Source organism: Ornithodoros turicata, chromosome 6 (genome assembly GCF_037126465.1).
Source record: "Ornithodoros turicata isolate Travis chromosome 6, ASM3712646v1, whole genome shotgun sequence".
NCBI lineage: Eukaryota > Metazoa > Arthropoda > Arachnida > Ixodida > Argasidae > Ornithodoros > Ornithodoros turicata.
In genome coordinates this window covers 28,433,509-28,455,132 of record NC_088206.1, presented here as the reverse complement: position 1 = coordinate 28,455,132, position 21,624 = coordinate 28,433,509, and the positions used below count along the sequence as shown (strand labels likewise).

At 45.5% G+C, this 21,624-nt stretch overlaps 1 protein-coding gene across 1 annotated transcript; it reads right to left on the bottom strand.

Annotated features, from left to right (window-relative positions):
- Positions 1-4,432: 4,432 nt before the first annotated feature.
- LOC135396490 (uncharacterized) lies at positions 4,433-10,358 on the bottom strand. Its single transcript, XM_064627492.1, has 16 exons — positions 10,309-10,358; positions 9,959-10,074; positions 9,803-9,884; positions 9,535-9,670; positions 9,391-9,444; positions 9,211-9,318; positions 8,605-8,971; positions 8,359-8,523; positions 7,740-8,290; positions 7,431-7,602; positions 6,986-7,131; positions 6,714-6,906; positions 6,301-6,648; positions 5,768-6,187; positions 4,643-5,697; positions 4,433-4,580 (listed from the first exon to the last, which is right to left on the bottom strand). Exons 1-9 carry the CDS (start codon positions 10,337-10,339, stop codon positions 8,072-8,074), a joined length of 1,278 nt encoding a protein of 425 aa, XP_064483562.1. The 5' UTR covers positions 10,340-10,358; the 3' UTR covers positions 4,433-4,580; positions 4,643-5,697; positions 5,768-6,187; positions 6,301-6,648; positions 6,714-6,906; positions 6,986-7,131; positions 7,431-7,602; positions 7,740-8,071.
- Between the last annotated feature and the right edge of the window lie 11,266 nt (positions 10,359-21,624).

The window sequence follows — 21,624 nt, the reverse complement described above, 5'->3', positions numbered from 1 at the left end:
ATTGTATCTTTGAATATTTCTTGTGGAATGTGCAGTGGGGGCATGTGCTAAGGCAGAAAATCAAGTAGTGTCTTATCTAACTACACAATATTGAATTGATAAAAAAACAATGAACATATATCTCTCCAAACAACAAAAACTACGAATGGCATTCCTCACTGTGAGGTAAGTAACGCAGCATGTCTCATAATGTCATCGTGATATGTACGTACCTATAGTCTTGTGTTGTACTCTTCGTATTGTGTATTCCTCAAAGTCAAGGAAATGTTACCTCTTTCTATGGTTTTTGTCTTTGCTGGTAGCCTTTCATTTGTTTTATTTTGTTGCTATTTGGAACACTTGCTGTATTTGAACATATGCAGGCTATTTCTCCTGGGGTGGGCAGTAATACTCATATTTTTTTATATGCTCTGGTCTCCCTTCAAATCCGCGTATTGATCTTTCGCCTTTGGGCCAGGATCTTTCGCGGTGGAGGGAGGCGAAAGGGAGCCGGTCCTTCATTTTTGGAGAAGGGCCCCTTGATAACGCTGTCCGCCCCTGGGTGGGCCGTGTCTTTGAACGCGCGGCCGATAACGAGGTCGTCGGGGCAGTACCGCTTGCGGTGCTGTTCCGGGAAGATCTTTTCCTGATCTTTATTTCTCCTGTTCGTTGCCACAATTATCTGCTTTGAATCAGAAGTACTGAATAAAAACACTGATCAGGAGAAAAGCTCAGTAGATTATTTGTTGTAGTACACCGTACAGTTGTTCAAAACTATTAGTTACGTAAGGATAATGCAGTGTCTCCACTTATCACTACAGGTTTTCCCGTCCATTTTAGTACCAGCGCCATCTGAATTAGTCCAGGTGTCATCTGAAAAAATCCAGATGCTATTCAATTTAATCCGGGTGCCATCTGAATTAATTCATGGTGTTCTTAAGCACTATAGCCATGTGTTCACACGAGGGACGTCTTTGTAGAGTATTTTAGTGGAAGAAAAAGTAAAAAAAAAACTACTAATGGAAGTGAAGTTGTGCCGTGTCTTATGTGGAACATTCGCAAGACGCTGATATATTGGGAGTTGGAGCGGAAGTATAGCAAACGATGGCACTGGTGCTGTCGTCTGCTACAGAATATCTTCTGACGGAACTGTTGGATATTCCACACAGTTAGAAGAGCGCCAAAAAGCCTTAACTCACATAGCAGACGGCACAACTGGTGCTGTCGTCTGCTACAGAATATCTTCTTTCTGGACTGCAGGATATTCCACACGGTTAGAAGAACACGAAAACCACCACTCACATAGCAGACGACACCATTGGTGCTGTCGTCTGCTACAGAATATCTTCTGACCGAACTGCAGGATATTCCGCGAAGTTAGAAGAGCGCGAAAAGGCGTCACTCGCATAGCAGACGACACTACTGGTGCTGTCGCCTGCTACAGAATGTCTTCTGACTGAACTGCAGCATATTCCGTGCGGTTAGCAGAACGCGAAAAGGCATGACGATCATAGCAGACGACACCAGTGTTCCTGTCGTCTGCGAAGGAATAGCTTGTGACTGTGCCGCATGATATTCTCTGCGGTTTGAAGAGCACGGAAAGACATCCCGCAGCTTAGTCACAAGATATTCCGTAGCAGACGACAGGACCAATGGTGTCGCCTGCTATGTGAGTCATGCATTTCGTGCTCTTCTAACCACGTGGAATATCCTGCAGCTCAGTGGGAAGACCGTCTGTAGCAGACGACAGCACCAGTGATGTCGTCTGCTATGGGAGTCATGCCTTTTCGTGCTCTTCTAACCGCGTGGAATATCCTGCAGGTCAGTCAGAAGATATTCTGTAGCAGACGACATGACCAATGGTGTCGTCAGATAAGCTTCCGCTTTAACTCTCGATATCTCGGCGCCGTGCGAATGCTCAACATAAGACGCGGCAGAATTTAAGTCCCATCAGCAGCGTTTTACTTTTCCTTCCACTACATGTCTGTAGAATATTCTGCGGGGATGTCCCTCGTGTGAGTACACGGTTATAGTGTTTAAAAACACCATGGATTAATTCAGATGGCATCCGGATTAAATTAAATAGCATCTGATTTTTTTCAGGTGGCGCCCGGATTAAATTGAATGGCGCTCGGATTATTTCAGGTGGCACCTGGACTAATTCAGATGGCACTTGGACTAAAATGAACGGGAAAACCCGTAGAGTACATGATTTTTATGTCAACATGAAAGAGGCAAACAAGTATCAGCAAAGAAGCCTAAGCAGAAAGAAAATGATATCATCTGAATGTATTAACAGGACTCCACTTCACAGCGAATTATAAGTTGGAAAATACAACCCGAATCGTACATCCCCCGAACTCGAAAAGTTAGGACGCACAGGTGTCCATACACACAGAAGTGTTATCTTTTGTGCACGTACTATGTACAGACTTCAGTACATACAGTACGTCTTGCTGTTTTTGCAGATGCGCCATGACGATGTCATAATTAGACGACGGTTTATTTCTTTAATGACTTAAGTAGTAATCACCCAAGTATTATGGCTACCAAGGATACTGATAACCATCGCTATCCTCCTCGTCTGATATCGGAGGGTATTTGGAGCAGGATACTTTGCGGCAAGGAGGAGCGCGCGCGAAGACCGCACCGCGCGTTTCGTGGCCGCGCGTCGCGTAGAGAGGGGTTTCCTTCTCGCGTTTGAACATGCATCAACATGCAAAATACATCTTGTTCCCTTTCCACATCTTTTATTACATCCTCGAGTGGGGAGTTTCAATCGTCATTTACCAACGATCAACTCATCTATCAAATTTCTACACAAAATGGGAGCTGCATGGAAGCTTTTGACTCGATGTTTTGGAAAGGAATATGCTGAGAGGGAGACGGCGGACGAGGAAAAATGGTGACTTAAAGGTGGTGTCCGCGAAAAAACAAGTTTCTCGGACTTGGTGTCACATTGAATTCAGGAAGCCTTCCATCACGATAAAACAGCAAAAGTTTCGCGAAATACGTTCATGTTTCGTTGCAAAACACGAAAAACGCCACTTCTGAAAGTAGACGTCTACTTCCTGTTCAAACGGCGCTCCCTCGCTTCGCCTTGCTCCTGTCTTCCGGTGACGTCACTGGCTTCTCGTCCGTGGTGGGTGGTGTCGCATTGTGTCACTGGTTCAGCTGCGATCGCGCTGCATCCGAAACTGTCTAAAGCTATGCCGACGGACGTTTCTGTAGGGATTTCATCCAGTCATTGCGAGTTCGATGAGGATGAAATTATTATTTCTCACGGAGAATCGCCGTTTGTGACCGACCCTTTGCCTTTGCCACGCGACGTGAGCGTCAGCGACGCGTCGAGCGACGAATGCGCAGAGGACGCTTCACAGGGCTCCACAGATGGGTAAGAGACGTTTCCAGCTTCCCCTACCCTTTCTGTGCAGTTTAGGCCGTAATAAAGTTTATCACTAGGTGCCTGTGTGGTCGCTGCCGAATGGTCGAAGCAGACGAGTGGCTGTGTTGCCGCTACATTGACCAAACGGCAGTTGTGTGTGACGAAGAAGGCGTCGACTGCGTCATGGACCATTCGCTGTTCGAGCCGATGTGTATGGATAGGCGGCAGCTACAAGTGCATTCGAGGATGCAGAGGTTTTATTGTCCAACATATATGGGAGAATGCAGCGACGAAAACAGGTGCGTACTCGTAGAATGTAGTGAGCGTTACAGATTGCGTTTTCAAATCGTTCCTTGGTTATTTTTCGAACTGGTTCCTTTTTATTCCCTGTATGTACAGTTCACTCAGGTACACAGCCTATAGGATTTTTGTCTGGTGGGTGTGGGGTCACCTTGGACGTGGCAACCGCCAAAACATCCCGGGGTGTGTCCTGCGCAGAATTAGGGACGCCTTCCCATCGCAAAGTTATCGGCTTCATAGAAACAGCTAAGTATGGTTATTATTTTGCCCTATAGAACTTGTCAGCAAGGCAGTGTACTATTGGATTTTGTACCAGATGTTATGAAAAGCTTGGAAAAATTTTACATGAAGAAATACACCCTCCAACAGCATGACAATGTTGCAATGGCTCAGCTGCATTTTGCTTCATTGAAATCTTGTATGCAGAACATTATCAAAAGGGCTTGTGCAAAGAGTCATTCACGGTAAGCAAGTATATGTGATGATGATGATCAATTTTAGAAAGAAGCGTCTCCCGTGCGATATCCCCCAGTTGTACAAAAATATTAAAGTAAGGTAAGCTGGAGTACAAAGTATTGCAGAAACCAGGCTGATGAGTAGCACCACTGCTAGCTTCCAAATGCGGTGCTGGGAAGGGATGCCTATGACATGTTCGTTATAATCTAGTAGGCCGTGGATCAGGCATAAAGTAGTACTATGTATGCTGCAATGAACAGTAATTTCTGCTAGGAAATGCTGTGTAGCACATGCACACATAAGAAAGGGATGATGATGGAAAGATGTAGCGCAACACATTTATTGATGTGTGTATTCAGGATTTTGGATTCAAAGGGGTACAATGTCCCAGTCTTGTACACACAGTCTTCTTTCTGTACAGGTGAACACGCAGCTTCATCTCCGCCATGGTGGTCAAGGCCTACAGTTCCAGCAAGCATTAAAAATAGCACAATGATCTGAAAAGTGGTGTGCTTCACTCACCTGGGGTACCATCCTGCATAGTCAGGCATCCATAATTGATTTATCCACGAGCACACACTGCCTATAGTCGTCACTGTCACCAAGCCGCATTCTTCACAATGTGCCATTTTCTCTTTGTCTGTGATAATGTATAACCATATCAATCTTAGCCTTTGTAATATCTTATAAGGAAGTGTCTAAAGGTCCGTCGGACGGACACGATTGTTTATACATCGGGGTCCATCGGCTCAACATTATGTCGTGTTAGGTTAGTTTATTCTAGTCAGGTTAGTACAAGTTAGCTTCGTGCAGCTCTAGGTTAGGTTAGGAAACAGTCTAGGTCCTCATACCACAGACGATCCGACGGACCCAATTGTTTATACATCTGAGGTTGTCGGGGCAGACCGCTTTCAACATTGTCGTGTTAGATGAAGTTGTTTTAGGTTAGGTTAGTTTGTTCTAGTCAGGTTAGTGCAAGTTAGCTTCGTGCAGCTCTTCCTTACAGACTGCCACAGCATTACTTCTTCTGAAGCTACAAAGTTACACCAGTGTGTTCATCTAGCTTTTCAAGCTGTTCTAAAATATACTTGATGTCAATTCACAATTTGCAACAGTTCAAAAATTAGTCTGCTAATTTCTCTGGAATTCCTCAAGGTGCTCAAACCTTGTGAAGCAGCAGGTTAATTGCGAACCTTATGTCCATAAAAGTGACGTCACTAATAATATGTTGAAAATTTCATGATGTGTGCAAATGTGATACTTATCTTGTGTGGGAAGAAATCCATATTTCATGGAACAGAAGTTCATTCCACTCTTGTCATTCTTTGCATAGATGTGCCATTCTTGCTTCATCTGTGATCACATCCAACTATATCCATGTTTGCTCAGTTTGCCTTCATAATGTACCTGCAACAGATAATTATACCAATGTCACACTGTGTTGTTTCTCAAGTCATTGTAACCTACTATATTTTATATGTTAGGTTGTATATAAGTGTAACACTTATCTTAGGTGAGAAGGCAGCCATAACCAAACAGCACAGGCCATTCTTCGCATTTCACCATTTTGCCTTCTTCTGTGATAACGCATTTTATCAATGTTTGCTCAGTTTGCTTACATAATATATTCAGTGTTATATCGCGTACCAGCGTCCCAAAAGTATCCTACATGGCAACTGCAATCACCTGTTCTCAAGGTGCTACCTTCAGCCATACCTGCAACAGATAATTATACCAATGTCACACTGTGTTGTTTCTCAAGTCATTGTAACCTACTATATTTTATATGTATAAGATTGTATGTACGTGCAATACTTATCTTCAGTGAGAAGGCAGCCACAATTAAAAACAGACCATTCTTCGCATTGCACCATTTTGTCGTCATCTGTGATAATGAATTATACTGACGTTTCCTCAGTTTGCCTACATAACATATGCAATGACATATCACATACTGGCTTCCCAGTGGTATGCTACCTGGCAATCACGGTCATAATTTTCATCTGTTGCCCGTTTTCATCTGTTGTCGTGGTGTGCATGAGCTGTCATATCCCACTTGTCTTGTATCTTGTTACATGCATGTAGGATTAAGGTTCACGTAAGAGGAGATTTTCTAGAAACATCCTATACATGCATATAATTTTGCAGATTACAATGCCTACAATCGAATAAAACCTAACCTGTAGTCCACATTTTGTCACGAGTTTGTCAAGGTCAGTTCAGGAGCACAGACACTACCATCATCACTACAGCTGATCCAGCTCACCTGCTCCAAGCAACCTACAATTATGCGAGTGTCACACATCACAATATAAATGCTAGCTAGTGCGTAAATTAGGGCCTTGTGCTGGGTGTTAGACTTATGAAAATCAGGGTGAAAATTGCATTGATTGCATTATTTTTGTTTCTCTCAGTGCTTTACGTCTAAAAGAGGCACCTTTACCTTTTGTGTGAAGTGTGATACACATCCAAAGCATCAGCTACAAGGGCATTCCTTTCATTCTTCTCTGTGTGCAGTCTCCCTTCAACTGTGATAATGCATGGTCATATCGAATCGCATTACAAGCAACCAGTGATTGCACCAGCGGCCTACCTTGCATACGGATGTATCTATCTTTGGAATCTACTCCAATGATTCTGCCTAACTTCTTCGATGCTTGGCTTCTCTCCATAGGAGCTGCACAGTGTTGGCCGCTGCACACGTGGATTTGCCCTCTCGGCACTTTCATATGTTGGCCACTTGCTCAAACATCTGAAGAGCTCTGCGAATAGCTTGTCCACGTAGCCTGAAATGTATAGTATTTTTTTTTAAACTGTGTGTAGCATGTGACACATACAACATGAAGTGTTTATAAGTGTACTTACCATATGACACATTTTCCTTCAGTGGAATGACAACCCACTGTTTCTTTGGTTTAGACCCTTTCAGGACATACTTGTCAGTTCCGTCGTCATTTTTGAGCACTATCCTGGCACTGTTGAAGTTATAGTGCAGTGCAGCAATCTGGGTCCTAGAGAATATATGTCACCTTCATTATTGTTCAAGGTATACATGCAGTTAGAGGAACATCACTACTCCTGTGAACTCATGAACTGAGCTGATAAAATGAATGAACTCATTAAAGCTGAAATGCTGTAAGATGTCAGAGATTTGCAGCACACGTCAAAGGAACCCCAGATGGTCGAAATTATCCATAGTCCTACACTGCAGCATGTGCAGCATGTCGTCACACATATAGGCTGGCTCACCTTATGTGTAAACCTAATCCCTATTTGAATTTCTTTTTCAATGTTGTAAACTAAGCAGTACCTTGCCAGCATGCCTTCATATGTGTAGCTGTGCGACTTTGGTGCAAAATGGATGAGGAGGCTATGGTAGGCTTCAAGTCCATAGGTCTGGTCGCGTGGAGACAGCTTCGGGATGTCAACTAACAGGTACTTTGACATGAGAATGCTGTGAAGCTTCATGAATGGTTCTGTGCCTACAAAGCATACATAAGAACTCGTCATACCAATGTTTAGTATGTCAGTCATTCACTAATTTGGCAACAAGGAAAACCTGGAATATACTTATGACACCAACAAGGGAAGGCTCGTACACAATTTGCACTGCACTCACCTTCGAGAAGCCACAGCCTTTCTCCGGGGTCATCATGAAAGCATCTTGGGTGCAATGCATTGGGGTGCGTGTGGACATTGATGACATGACGCATGACAGAAGTCCACTTGGCCAGTAGCTCCTCTCCATTGTCGGAACTTGTTTTTGCACACCAGTACAAGTGCCTTATGATGCTCTCACACCACAGGCCTAGTACTTGGTGTGCCTTTGTTTGTGCTGCTGCAGCAATTTTCTTCTTGATGCCTTGAAGTAGAGGGTTCATATATTTAAACTTGGTGTGCGTTACGAAGAAAACATTACAGAATGCCAAATTCTACACTGATGAGGGGATTTCATTGTATTACTTCAATGGCCTTGTTCGCAAACTTGCCTTTAGCTACATGCCACACATCAAAGCGATGTTTAATGGGCTTGGTCTTCATGAGTGCTTTAATCCCAGTATGCCTGTCAGTGATCAGCATGTCAACCGTCATTTCTTGTTGTTCGAGGTGGCCCAAGACCCGCTCAAGGCCAACCTTTTCCATTTGGTTGCTGGAGGATACCTCTGGTGACTGTAATATATGAAACACAGAAGCAAAGTTCATCGCACACATAATTAATCTCTGATGCACTGAATTACCATAATCTGCTCAAAGTGAAGAATCTTATTGACTGATGTCTCCAGGACTGTGTATGTCCCCATTAGTGCGCAATGTCCCGGAGAATCACACCTGGCGTCGCCTGCAAGTGTTAGAGGCGTTTCCTTGAGGGCGCACACCAAGGCTTCTTCCTCCAACTTCCATGCCTTGGAAGAGCAAATTTTTAAAAAATTAGATAAAGGGAGTCCATCATGCTTTCTGTAAATAGAAAATGACTTGTGCTTTACCTCCTTGACTGCGGGAAAAAGGTAGCAATGCTGCATTCTGAAGTACTGGGTCTTCTTTACGCTGGCAAGCTTCATGAACTGGAATAGTCGCAACACCTTTGTAGGGCTACATCCCGAAAAAAGTATGGCGGCGCTCATTATGATGTTTCCAACTGGCTTTCCACCAAGCGAAGGCTGACTGTACCAAACCCTGGTGTGATTGTTTTGGCATGTCACAGTTACACGTAGGCACGAGCCCTTGCAGTTGAGTTCTGTCACAGTTTTTGTCGTCAAACATTCTGGGCAAGTCTTGAGCAGCTGAAGAAGGCAGGTTTCCGAAACCATGTACATTGGCTCTCGGTGTTGGTGAGTGTCGCTGGTTTCGTGCCTGAAATAAGGGATACCAATAACCATAACGTAGCATGACAGAACTGGAAGAAAACAAGAAAGACAAGCACAGAGGGGCAAGATACAAGTGCTGAGTGTTCGTGATGATTCGATACAGCGCTTGTATCGTGTCACTCTGTCCTCTTCTTCTTGCACTGTTTTCTTCCGGTTATTTTGTACCAGCTACCCTATCTCTACACCAGTATCAAGTAGTAGGAGAGCTTCTGAACATAGGTGTACCCGTCATCTTTAGTAGAGTGCTCAGTAACGCTGCTACTTTCTGTGTGGCTGTTGGCGGTATCACAGTGGTCGATGAATGACCTTTCACAGAGGGAGGTATCCTGCGTCCTATTATAAGGATGTGAACAGTGATAAGCTCCTATGCAGGAGCAATACAAAATGAACTGGAGATTAACATACAAGTTTAGGTCACTTTGGTTGGGGTCATACGTAGTGTCGTGAGGATCACGTATCCTGAAATGAACATTGACAACCTCTTAGTGTCCGCAGCAAATAGATGAGCACGTGAAGAATTTTTCTGCTCAGGCGATCATAAACACTCACTCTGTTTCACTGTCACTTTCACTCCACACTTGTGATTCATTTGTTGGTACTGGAGTTGAAGAACGGGGTGCAGGTTCAGATGGAATATACCATGTCTGCGTACCCTTCTGATGTGTGCGCATCTTAGTTTGAACACCTGAAACGTAATCATGAACAAATAATAAAATTAGGTACAACCAAAATATACATCTGCTTGACAGGGGCATACCTGGGAAGAGGAACAATAGTGTGACTACAAATTTAGTAATGTTTAAAGTTGAACACTCACCTGTGCTTCTCTTCTTGGAATCTGTCTGAGTTCCTTTGTCACATCTGTGTACGGGAGATGGTGCTTGTGGGGACTGAGGCATCTGAGGGGATAGACATGTTACTCAACAGAACTCCAAGCAAAACAACGTGACATGTGAAGCATGTTGTGACTGACCTCCGTAAACTGTTCTTGCCAGCTTAGGTCAACAGGCATTGTCACAGAGCAGGATGGCAAAGCTGTCTCACTATCTGTAGAAACGGAGATGTGAAGTGCCTGTGGCTGGATAGCTTCTGTAGGAACATGCAGAAACATATTGGAAACTGCATAATATCGAGCAAATGTTGGGATGCACGCACTAAAAGCAAAAAGCACACGTACTAAACACAAATAGCGTACGTTCGCTTTGTTCGTGCGTTTTTAGCTAAACGACTCAGTCACGGGTCACATATGAAAAATAGTGTAAAAAACGAAATGCATGAAAAATGTTGGGTTCCCTGGAATTCCACGAAGCTATGGAACATTACCTGTTTGAACACACTCTTCGGACATTTCCATGTCAGCGCTGTGCAACTCATACTCCCTCACAGCGTCTTCAACGATCTGCAAACACAGCTGTTGCAGTTTACCAATAAAGAGATATATAATCCTGAAATTACCTCCTTTCGTCGTCGTTTCGTGAGCTCCGCGCATTCGTCTGCTGGCGATAGCTCGTCACAGCCAAGAGGAACAGCCCCACGCTTCAAAGTCCTCCGAGATTTCGCCAGACCGAACTCCAACTTGAAGCGATCAGTTATCTCAAAGCTACAGCTCGAGAAATGCGCGGAACAAACTCTGGCCGCTTTCGCCGGCTTCCAGCCCGGTGGTTTGCCCAAGGCGTCTATCCATGCCTTCCGTAATTCCGGCTCTCCCGGAAAACGAAAAAACGAGAGCGTCGGATCTTTCACTGAAGTCCGCGTACAGTAGTCCGAAGCACAACTCATACCAACCATGATGTAGATCAAAGTGGATGACAACGGATAACGCAGGATAGCTATACGGTCACAATCGTCACGCCAACGTGATCAACAGCAAACTGACATTCCGTCCATGTGCGCGATCATGTGACCAAAACAGACGCCAGTGACGTTGTTACGCACATTGTTGCCCGAGTCCATGGTGCTGCTGGGAGCAGACGGCGCTTTTCTGTTAAATTAAGTTTGCAAATGTTTTTCAGCGTTTCTGAAGAAAATTTTTCGGTGACATTCATTTTAAGCTACCGCGATTCCACACACACCACCAGCTCAACTATGTTTTTGTTCCGGACACCACCTTTAAACAAGAAATATATGAAGCAAAAGCAGAAGCTGTGAGGAGGTTCCTCGCACACGAGCGTCTTATAGAAATGAAGCGTCATTCCGCAAAAAGTCAAGACGATCAAATTGATGGGTATTGGTGAGATGTACAATAAATCCATTTCTCACACCATCACTTATTAATTGTCTCGTTTACTTTTGCATCGTGATGTCTGACGCAGGTCGGTTTGCTTTTATCCACCCTGCAAGGGTTATTATTTGCGGTCCTTCCATGTCGGGTAAAACCTATCTCGTTCGTAACATTCTAAGAAATCTTACAGTATTCACTGTAGTCCCAGAGCAAATCTTTTACGTTAGCAAATATGATGCGACCTGGCAAAATGAATTCGCAACTGAGGTTACATTCCAGAAAGACCTACCAAAGACATGGGATGAGAGCGTGCCTGCTTTGATTATAGTCGACGATCTCATGACTGAAAAGAATGTGATGCAAGAAATGGTTCATCTCTATATGAGAGCATCACATCATAAGAACGCATCCATTATTTTTTTTTTGTCAGTACTTTTTTCACAACGACATCAACTATAGAACATTATCTCACAATAGCACATATATAATATTATTTAATAATTTGAGGTCATGCACGCAACTGGAACTTTTAGGACGCCAGATCTTCGGCAAAGCTCAATTACCGTACTTTATCAGTGCATTTGAGCAGGCAACAGAGAAACCATTTGGTTATCTAGTGATTGACCTACACCCTCTGACGCTGTCTCAATTTCGACTGCGAACAGGCATTACTGGAAACGTTCGCCAGTTTGTTTTCTTGCCAAAATGAAAAGTCTGCGTCATCATTTAACTTTTCTAAAAGTCCTTGCAACGTGCACTCCTAAAGAGCGCGATGAGATTTTAAAGGAGGCGCCACCTCATAGCATAGAAGCTCTTTTTGAAGTCTGTAAGAATATATTGAATGGTAATATTAAGCTACCACCCAGATTGTTCAAAGAGCTGGAAATGTATAAACGATACATTGCATATAATTGCATATAATTGCATGATTCGATACATTGCATATAAAACGCTGCACACACACAAATCACATCACACAAATCACCAAAAAGACTAAGATCCTTCCTCTGTCGTCAGAGGGGAGGATTAGTGCCACTGATCCCCTTATTAATAACTCACGGGATTAACCAGTGTGCTCGGTGGTGTCGCAGGTCGTGCTCTAGCAAAAACGGTAGGTGTCTAAAAAATGGCTACAAAGGTCGAGGTATTGATTCCTATCGAATCAATTCTGGAATCAAACGAAAGCGATGATATTAAAGTAAAACGAATGTTAACTGCTATGTACTACATCAGAAACCGCCTAATGAAACAGAGCCAGCACCCACAGTACAGGAAGAAAAAAAAACATGAGTCACTTCCAATGGGACACTCATTTGATTACAATTCGCTTCCTACTAATGTCAACATTAAAAAAGTAAGACGCATAGTCTCAGTGCTACCTAGGCGCTCGACTTGGAATGATAAGGGATAAATCATTCATAACAACCAAACAATCGCTGGTTCTAATATAAAAGAATTGGTGTTGCATCTGTCCGGACACAAGAAAGGGAAGCCTGCTTGGTACCGAAAAGTGGCAAAGGTCTTGCACCCACACCAAATACATCAGAAGAGGAAAACAAGGGGGGGGGGGGATATGTTTAATGCAAAGTAAGAAGAAGGAAAGGGAAAGGTTAGCCACGGTGTGGGCTTGCTATTTCCTAATGCTTTCAAGCAAACAGAAGAAAACAGCTGGGATACAGAAAATTATCAAAAAATACAGAAGAAACAGCTCCTTCACTAATCGTTGCGCATCAGAGAATGCCCAGGAGTTTAGATTCCCGAAGGAATCGTGTCAGCGCAGACGTGACTTCAGCGTGCTGGGTAGGGCCAAGTAGCACCGCGAGGGAAAGCTCTCGGTAGCCTAGATGAGCAAGGCGGCGCCGGAGACTCGATCGGTGGTCTTCGTACCGCTGGCAGGCAATGAGAATGTGTGGCACATCGGCTTCTACGTTGCACGTTGGGCAAAGAGGTGATGGGTGCTGATTCATCTTAAATAGGAGGAGAGGAGTTCGGGCCACATTCAGCCGCAGCCGATGAAGCAGCGATTCCTCGATGCGCGGGATGCGGCCAGGCACAGCATATGTCATTAAAGGGTCAATGGATTTAAGGAAGGCATTGGTTCGTATAGCTTCTTGCTGAAAGAGCTGTGTGCGGTTGGCAGTGAAGCGGGGGATTTCCAGCTGGCACATAGAGTGCGCAAGGGGAAAGACAGTTGGTTGCTCAGCGTCGTGGGCTTGCCGAGCAAGAGCGTCAGCACGATCATTGCCTGAAATTCCGACATGGCTCGGAATCCATTGGAACACCACTTCGTGTCCCAGTGATACAAGTTCAGAGTGCAGGGCGATGATCGTGGTGTAGGTGTCACTGATGACTGCGGCAGAGTAAGAGGCCAGCGCCTCCAGAGCTACTTTACTGTCGGTGAGGACCGACCAGGCCCTGGGCGCACACGAGGAGACATGTCTCAAAGCGGCCAGTAGTGCGAATGCCTCGGCCTCAGCAGATGACATAAGAGGGAGCTTGAAGCCGTGCTCAGCTCCATCCTCTGGGATGCAGAAGGCAGCAGACGACCCAACTAGAGAGACTGAAGCATCGGTGTATATTTAGGTTCGATGCCGGTGGTGACTGTAGATGTGGAACAAGGTCAGTTGGCAGGCCACAACTGTTGGCACAACCTTCTTTTTCCTAAGGCCCGGAATTGACGTTTGTACAGTGGGGTAGTGAAGTGTCCACATGGGTGGCGCAAAGGAGGTCCGGGCGGAAGTTGAGGGGATGTTGCTTCGTAAACGGCAAATAGCTTGACCGAATGCAGATGCGGGATAACGTTGCGCAATATCACAGAGGTAATGGACTGGATGGCGGACAAGATAACGTGTGTACGCGTGTAAGGCGACACTATCGCGAATAATAAGCACCGATGGCTCGCGTGCCTCCGCCAAAACAGAGAAGGTTTCGGTTGTCTTTGGCACTCCCAAACAGAGACGGAGACTTCTGGCTTGAATATTGAGCAGCTCCTGCTCGTGAGTGTTGGAGAGCCCATAAAGGACAGGCAGGCTATAGCGCATAACGCCAAGCAACAGGGAGCAGTGCACACGATGGAGGTCAGCACAGGACGGGCCCCATGTGGATCCACAGAGGTGCCGGAGCACATTACAGTAGATGCGGGCGCTAGCAGAAAGGGAGTTGATCTGCCGCGACTATGTCAGTCCCCTATCAATGATGATGCCTAGATACCGATAATGCGAGACGTAGTTCAGTCTAGAGCCAGCTAGCAGTAGGGGGTACTTGGTGAAGGAGCGCCGCGTGAATGCCATAGCTACTGTCTTGGCCGGCGAGACCGACAACCCACGGTCAGCAAGATGCGCCACAAGAAGGTCTAAGGCACGTTGCAGACGACGCTGAATGGCGTCACGGCGCGCTGCAGAGGTCCATATGCAAATGTCATCGGCATAGATCGTGATATTGGTATGCTTGGGCAGAAGAGAAGGGAGATGTGCCAGGATGACATTGAACAGAAGCGGGCTGAGGACGCTCCCCTGTGGAACTCCACGATGCACAAAGTAGTTGGCACTGTCACCATCTGCTGTGCGTACAAACAGAGACCTGTCAGAGAGGAAGGCTTGCAACCAGGTAAGGGTACAGCCACCCACACCAGCTTCTTGAAGCGACGCGACTACAACATTATGGAGAACACTGTCGTATGCTTTCGCTACATCCAGGAAGACAGCGGCCGTTAGGAGCCCATCAGACTTTGCTTGCTGGATGGAGGAGACGAGATCGATGACATTGTCAATCGCGGACCGCGCTTGCCGGAAACCAGCCATAGCTTCAGGAAAGAATCGGGTGGTCTCAAAATACCAGTTCAATCGTGCGGATACCATCCGTTCCATAACCTTCCCGACACAGCTGGTGAGGGCAATTGGGCGGAAGGCATCAATGGCGTGTGGAGACTTGCCTGGCTTCAGGAGCGGCACTATCATTGCATTCTTCCATTCTGCTGGGAAAACACCATCCCGCCAACAATTATTGTAGAGCTTAAGGAGTGCGTGTCGGCCATGGAGGGGTAGATTTTGGAGGGTCTTGTACGTAATACAGTCAGGCCCAGGAGAGGTGTGAGGGGGTGATTTCCTTAGGGCAGCCTCCAACTCCATGAAGGAGAACGGGACATCCAGACATTGCTACTGCGAGGATTCCAGGACGACCGGGATGGCACGAGCTGACGATCCCTGCGACATCGAAGCTGACGTTAGACGGGCACAGTATTCATTTGAAACGTCGATTTCCGAGCGTGAGGTTGCTAGCGCGAGTGCTTGAAAAGGGCGCCATTGAGCAACAGGAGTAGAGAGTGCCCTGAGTATGCTCCATATTCTGGAAAGTGGCGTCCGCGGAGACAAAGAGCTCGCAAAGCGCCGCCAGCGGTTTCTTGCAAGGGTGGCCAGGTGTATCTGTATGGCCTTCTGAATGCGTCGTGCTTCAGCGATGTGACACGGGAGACCGGAACGACGAGCCTTCCGTTCAGCCCGACGACGAATAGCACGCAACCGTTCATACTCTGCATCAATAACTGAGAAGGCGATGGGGACACGGCGCGCCGTTGTAGTGTGAGTCACCGCGTCGGTTACGACTTCAGCAAAGGAGGAAGAAGTCAGATGCTCTAGCTGCTGGTCTCTGAAGGCCCACTCAAGGGTGGACCGAAAGGCATTCAAGTCGGAGCTCTTGATGCAGCGTGTAAGTGGGGAGCGCTGCGCACCACGAATGTTAATCAGCACAGGGAGGTGATCGCTGCCAAGGAGTTCTGCACCAACTTGCCACGAGAAGCGCCGCGCTATAGATGAAGACACTGCCGTAAGGTCCAAGCACGAAGACAGGCGCATTGCCTGAATGAATGTTGGTGACACATCATTGAGGAGGCGCAGATCCAAACGCGTAAACAGAGACGCTAACTGCCGGCCCCTCGCATCAGAGCGCGTACTTCCCCAGATAACGTTGTGGGCATTAAAGTCCCCGCAGAGCACGTAGGGAGGAGGAAGAGAGTGAAGTAGTTCTTCGAGACTGTCTGCGTTGAAGGCTGACGCCGGCGGCAAGTAAAGAGACAGAACAGTGACGTCCATAGAGCCCAAACGGACTGTGCAGCTGACGCACTCTCCTCTGCCATTCGTTTGCAAGGGTCTATGTATGACGGGTATGTCAGAGCGAACGAAAAGGGCTGCAGAGCTTTGACCTTCACCAGGCTTGGAGACGTACGTTGTACAGCCAGATAAGCGAAAAGACTCGGATATCCTGCATTCGGAGATGCATATCAAGGGGAACTTGTGCCGCCACACGAACTGGCGGAAATCGGGGAGCTTAGACGGCAAACTCCTCGAATTCCACTGAAAGATGGTAGTTGACTTGTACTCCACTGCAGCTAAGCTAGCAAGGAAAACAAGGAAACGTATACATCGCCCCAAAGAACAAAGCTGCTTTCATCATCATCATCAGATGAATATATCACAGAAGAAGAATGAATTATAGGGATCCAAACGCTGGTTTGGGAGGGGTTGCCCGATACTGCAGAGGCCGAAACATCCCTAAGAAACGGGCAATCGAAGAACTACAGCGAGATGATGTCTACACACTTTACAAAGAAGGAAGATGTAGGTTTAAGAGAAGAAAGACCATCTCACTGCACATTGACGATCTTCATCAAGCAGACCTGATTTCATTCCTGGAGTACACGAAACAAAATACAGGATTTTCCTTCATACTTATTGTGATAGACTGCTTATCAAGACGACTCATGGCTACACCCATTAAGACCAAGCGTGGTGAAGATGTGAAGAAAGGATTGATCAAGTTGTACAGCCAAAAAAGCTATCCCCATCACTTGCAGGTGGATGAAGGGAGAGAGTTCTACAACAAACATGTGAAAACATGGTGTAAACGTCACTTAATACACATGTATAGCTCTAGATCTATTTACAAATGTTCTTTAATCAAACGCGCGTTTAGGACTATTAAAGCTAGACTTTATCGTTATTTCGCCAGTAGAGGTCATCACAAGTACATTGCCATTCCCCCAAAGATCATCGCCAACTACACTTCGTCATATCACTCAACTATCAAGATAGCCCCGAACAACGTCGATAAAAATAACGAGATTGAACTATTCAATAGACTTCACAGTAAAAATGACAACAAACCAAAAAAGCTACTATTGAAAATTGGTGACCAGCTGCGTGTTCTCGTCAATAGATCAATTTTTGACAAGGGGTACATTGGGCACTGGTCCTTAGTTGTCTACACGATCACGCGATAGAAGAACTCGGATCCACCAGTGTTTTACATAGCTGGTCCAGACGGGGTCGAAGACGATACAACTGTGGGGGCCGGGGCTAATGGTTACCCGACATTCTAGCCCCACGTTGGGCGCCAAATTGTGTGAGAGCCTTCGTTCACCACGACCGGAGCCCCAGACTCGCTCGCATCAACCGCGCATGGGAAAAGCCACAAAGGAGGTTTACTTAAGTCAGACCTGATTTATTCCCTGCCATCCTGCAGGCCACGCTCCCAAAGCACACACCGCCAGCATCAAGCCCGCCCCCTTAAATGCTAGCGTGCCAGAACAGCCAGCGCCCCCCACTGGGGCTACAATGTCGGGTAACCATTAGCGCCCCCACACAACTTACTACGCCAATGAATTGCAGCGCGTTGTGAAATCGCAGGACGACCCAATTGAACGCATAGTAAGTCGAAAGAAAATAAACGGTGTCACACATTATAAAGTGAAATAGCTAGGTTATGATGACTCATTTAATTCCTAGGTTCCAGTCCAAGATGTCACGAAGTTCTGATTTTTACATCTATCTCCTATCCAATGATTGCATGGATATGCACCCGAACAACAGCCTCAATGACTTTACAATTTCTCTGAGTGCACCACTACAACTGAATGAAGAATATGAAGTCGGCCTGCATGAACTTTCCATATCTAATGTATTCTACAACGTTCCACGGACTATGCCACTATACATATTACTTCCAGAAGCATATTATTGAGCTGCGTAAGGAAGTTGTTGTGATATCGACTTTGGAATACGCGCTGCAAGATTTTTTAAAAGAATTCAACATCGCATTTGGTTATGTTGATGGAAGGTACACATTCCAACTACCTCAAATAATTCATTTTCTTAAGTTTTTGGACGAAGAACTGCAACAAGCCATGGGTGTGTCCACTATTCAGGGTTTGAAAGTTGTAGGCGCTAAAGTTCCACGTCAGAACACGTACATGGGCGAGGAAGCTATCTCAAGGATGCTTTTAAAGGTGACTATCATTACACAATATGCTCCAATCATATTTACACCAGGTCGCTCTATCAGTGTCACACTAAATCGCTTCTTTAATAGGTATGAAATTGATGCAAAGATACTATTCCAAAACAATACCTACACATTATTGGTCCCACGTCTCTTTGTTATCCCTGAACAACTCAAGAGACTTCTCAAATTAAACTCCAGTACACTTTTAGAAAATACAACACAATACATTGGAGATCCATTTACATTCAGTTTTGGTGTCGTTCTAGAAAAAGTAATACTTGCAACAGAAGAAGTCCAAGTTCCAGCAAATTATTACGAGGCACCGCGTTCGGTTCTACAAGCTATCAGAGATGTGATAGGTAGCAACGCTATACTAACGTACAATGAAGATACACAGCTGTTTACTTTGACGTGAACGGGAACGCATTCCGAAAAAATGTAGTCAGCGGGGGGGTTAGAGGAGTGGATCGGCTGGTGGTTAGCAAGACGGACCATGGTCGCCTTTCACAATGTGGACAATGCTTCGAATCGTGAACGGGATCGCATTCTGAAAACAGCTGGTCAGTGGGGGGTTAGAGGAGTGGATCGGCTTGCAGTTAGCAAAATGGACCATGGTCGCATTTCACTTGGTGGACAATGCTTCGAATCGCGATCGGCGTCGCATTCCGAAAAACAGGTGGCCCAGGTAGGGTTGGGTTGTGAGGACAATGTCAAAGGGTAAGGGGATTGGAGGACAATAATTCCAATCGTGAACGGGATCGCATTCCAAAAAATTTGGTCAGTGGGGGGGGGGTTAAAAATGTGCAGCAGCGTCCAAGCGGGTTAGCGAGACGGGCCATGGTCGCCTTTCACTTGTAGAAAGTGTGGTGGACAATGCTTCGAATCGCGATCGGGCGTCGCATTCCGAAAAACAGGTGGCCCAGGTAGGGTTGTGAGGACAATGTCAAAAGGTAGGTGGGTTGGAAGAAAAAAAGAGTCTTTTTGCTCGGGTAAGGTGCTAACAAATAAAGCTATGAGGAAAGCATTGTGCCTTTTCGTTTGCAAAGATGTCGCAGGTCAACGTTGTACACGCACAGTCCCAGCTGTCTTTGAAGGGGGAGTGTCAGTTATTCAACATACCTCCTACCCAAGTTTCAATAGAATCATGCGAGACGAAAGTTTATTATCCAGTTTCTACAATCAGCGAAGGAGAATCGACTATCGAATGGAACATAACAAATCTCTCAGACTTGTATCTCGATTTATCATCACTGTATTTTAATATAACTATGCAGATATTGAGGTCGGATGGGAGTGAACCAATTACCCGAAGAGCAGACGGTATCACTGAGGACACTGTATTCCCAGTCAACAACTTGGGTGCCGCTTTATTTAAATATGTAACCATTCACTTGAATCAACGTCTTGCGAGCAGTAACTGTTTGAACTCCTATCGATGTATGATTGATACCCTACTTCATACGAATACTCATCTGCAGAAGACTTTAGATGATTGCGCAATGTATACATATGACACCAGGAGAGCATTCAGATCCACTCTCTCGGGATGCAAAGTTGCGCATTGCTAGGACAAGTGGGGGAAAACTATTTGAAATTGTCATGAAAGTTAACAGCAACCTCACAAACCAAGGGAAGGTTTTGTTACCTGGTGAGGGGGTTCGAGTGACTGCTCTAGATAATACGGATAGCTTTAGATTGCTAACTGGCACCAATGAAACTCATAAGCATCAATTGAAAATCCACAGTGCGGCACTTGTAGCACGCAGAGTCAAAGTTAGCAACTCAAGTATTATTGCACACCAGAAAGCCCTTAGATCATCCCCTGCATGTTACATCATGCGTGGACTCAGTCTGCTCGCTTTCGCCGGGCCTTCATGATGCAATCTTTGAAAACTTATTCTCGGATAGAATTCCTGATCAACTTACTGTATGTCTAGTTCGCACCGAGGCTTATCAGGGTGATTACAAGTCGAGCCCCTATTGTTTCGAGCATTTTAACGTTAGTTCTGTAACATATCAGTTGATGGATACAGGAAACAACTATCCTATGACTGGGAAAATGATCTGGCTAGAGCAACCCGTACGAAAATACCGGAATCAAATTGGAATCCGGCCCTGATCCCGGATGGCTGATCCGGTTTGATTCCTAAATTGGGCAGGATCACTGATCAGCATATGATAAAATTTTGATAAAGCTTTATTCAAAATGTTATCAAATGCGGATCAAAATTGTACCGCCTCCTGACTAACCTCTGATCAAGACTTGATTCAGATCACTGATCAGAAACTGATCGGCTCTCAATAAAATTTTGGCACAGATTCATTCAAACTTTGATCATATCTGGATTAGAGGTGTCACAACCCAGATCAAACTTGTATTTTCCCCTGAATAGCTTTTGATCAAAACGTGACCTATTCCTGATCCTTCCGTGTACAGATCCGGACCGATACCGGATAATAACCTGACTCAGTTCGTTTAAACCCCAGCCTCAACCCCAGGGTCAGATCCGTACGCCCAACGTACGTTTCAAAAGAAGTAACAAATGTGCGAGTATATGACATGCATTTATTGAAAACCAGCAGTAAATTCATTTACATTTGTCGGAAACAGCTTCATTCACCATTTCTCTCTGAGCTCACGGAGCCGCGTGCCCGTTGTCTTCACAAGGTGTGGCAATCCTTCCCAGGCGTACGCCAGAAATTTCGCAATGTGGCACTAACATGCTTGACCCAGTGATGAGCTCAGCGACCTGCATGGACGCATGGAAACATTTTGTAGACCAAAATTTTCGTGCCACAATGAATGTGCACATGAATGTGCCGGAATCTGACACGATGAACTGAAAATCCGGTTACAAATAACAGGTACGTACGTCTTCCCGGGTGCCGGCGTACTTGAGTTGTCGTTTGTCAGGCGACATGTTGCACCCACCAGAGCATGATGCGTGTCGGACCGCCATTGCCAATGAGGTAGCCGTCATATCCTGGAAGTCTGCATTCAACCCAGGCAATTTTTGTAGCTTCCGCGCCAGTCTCCTGGCATGGCTCAGCAGATGATCTAGTTCTGTGAACATGTTTTGTACAGAAGAAACACAGGTAGAAATAAATAAAATAAGAGTACTTGTTGAAGGAAGAAAGGAAAA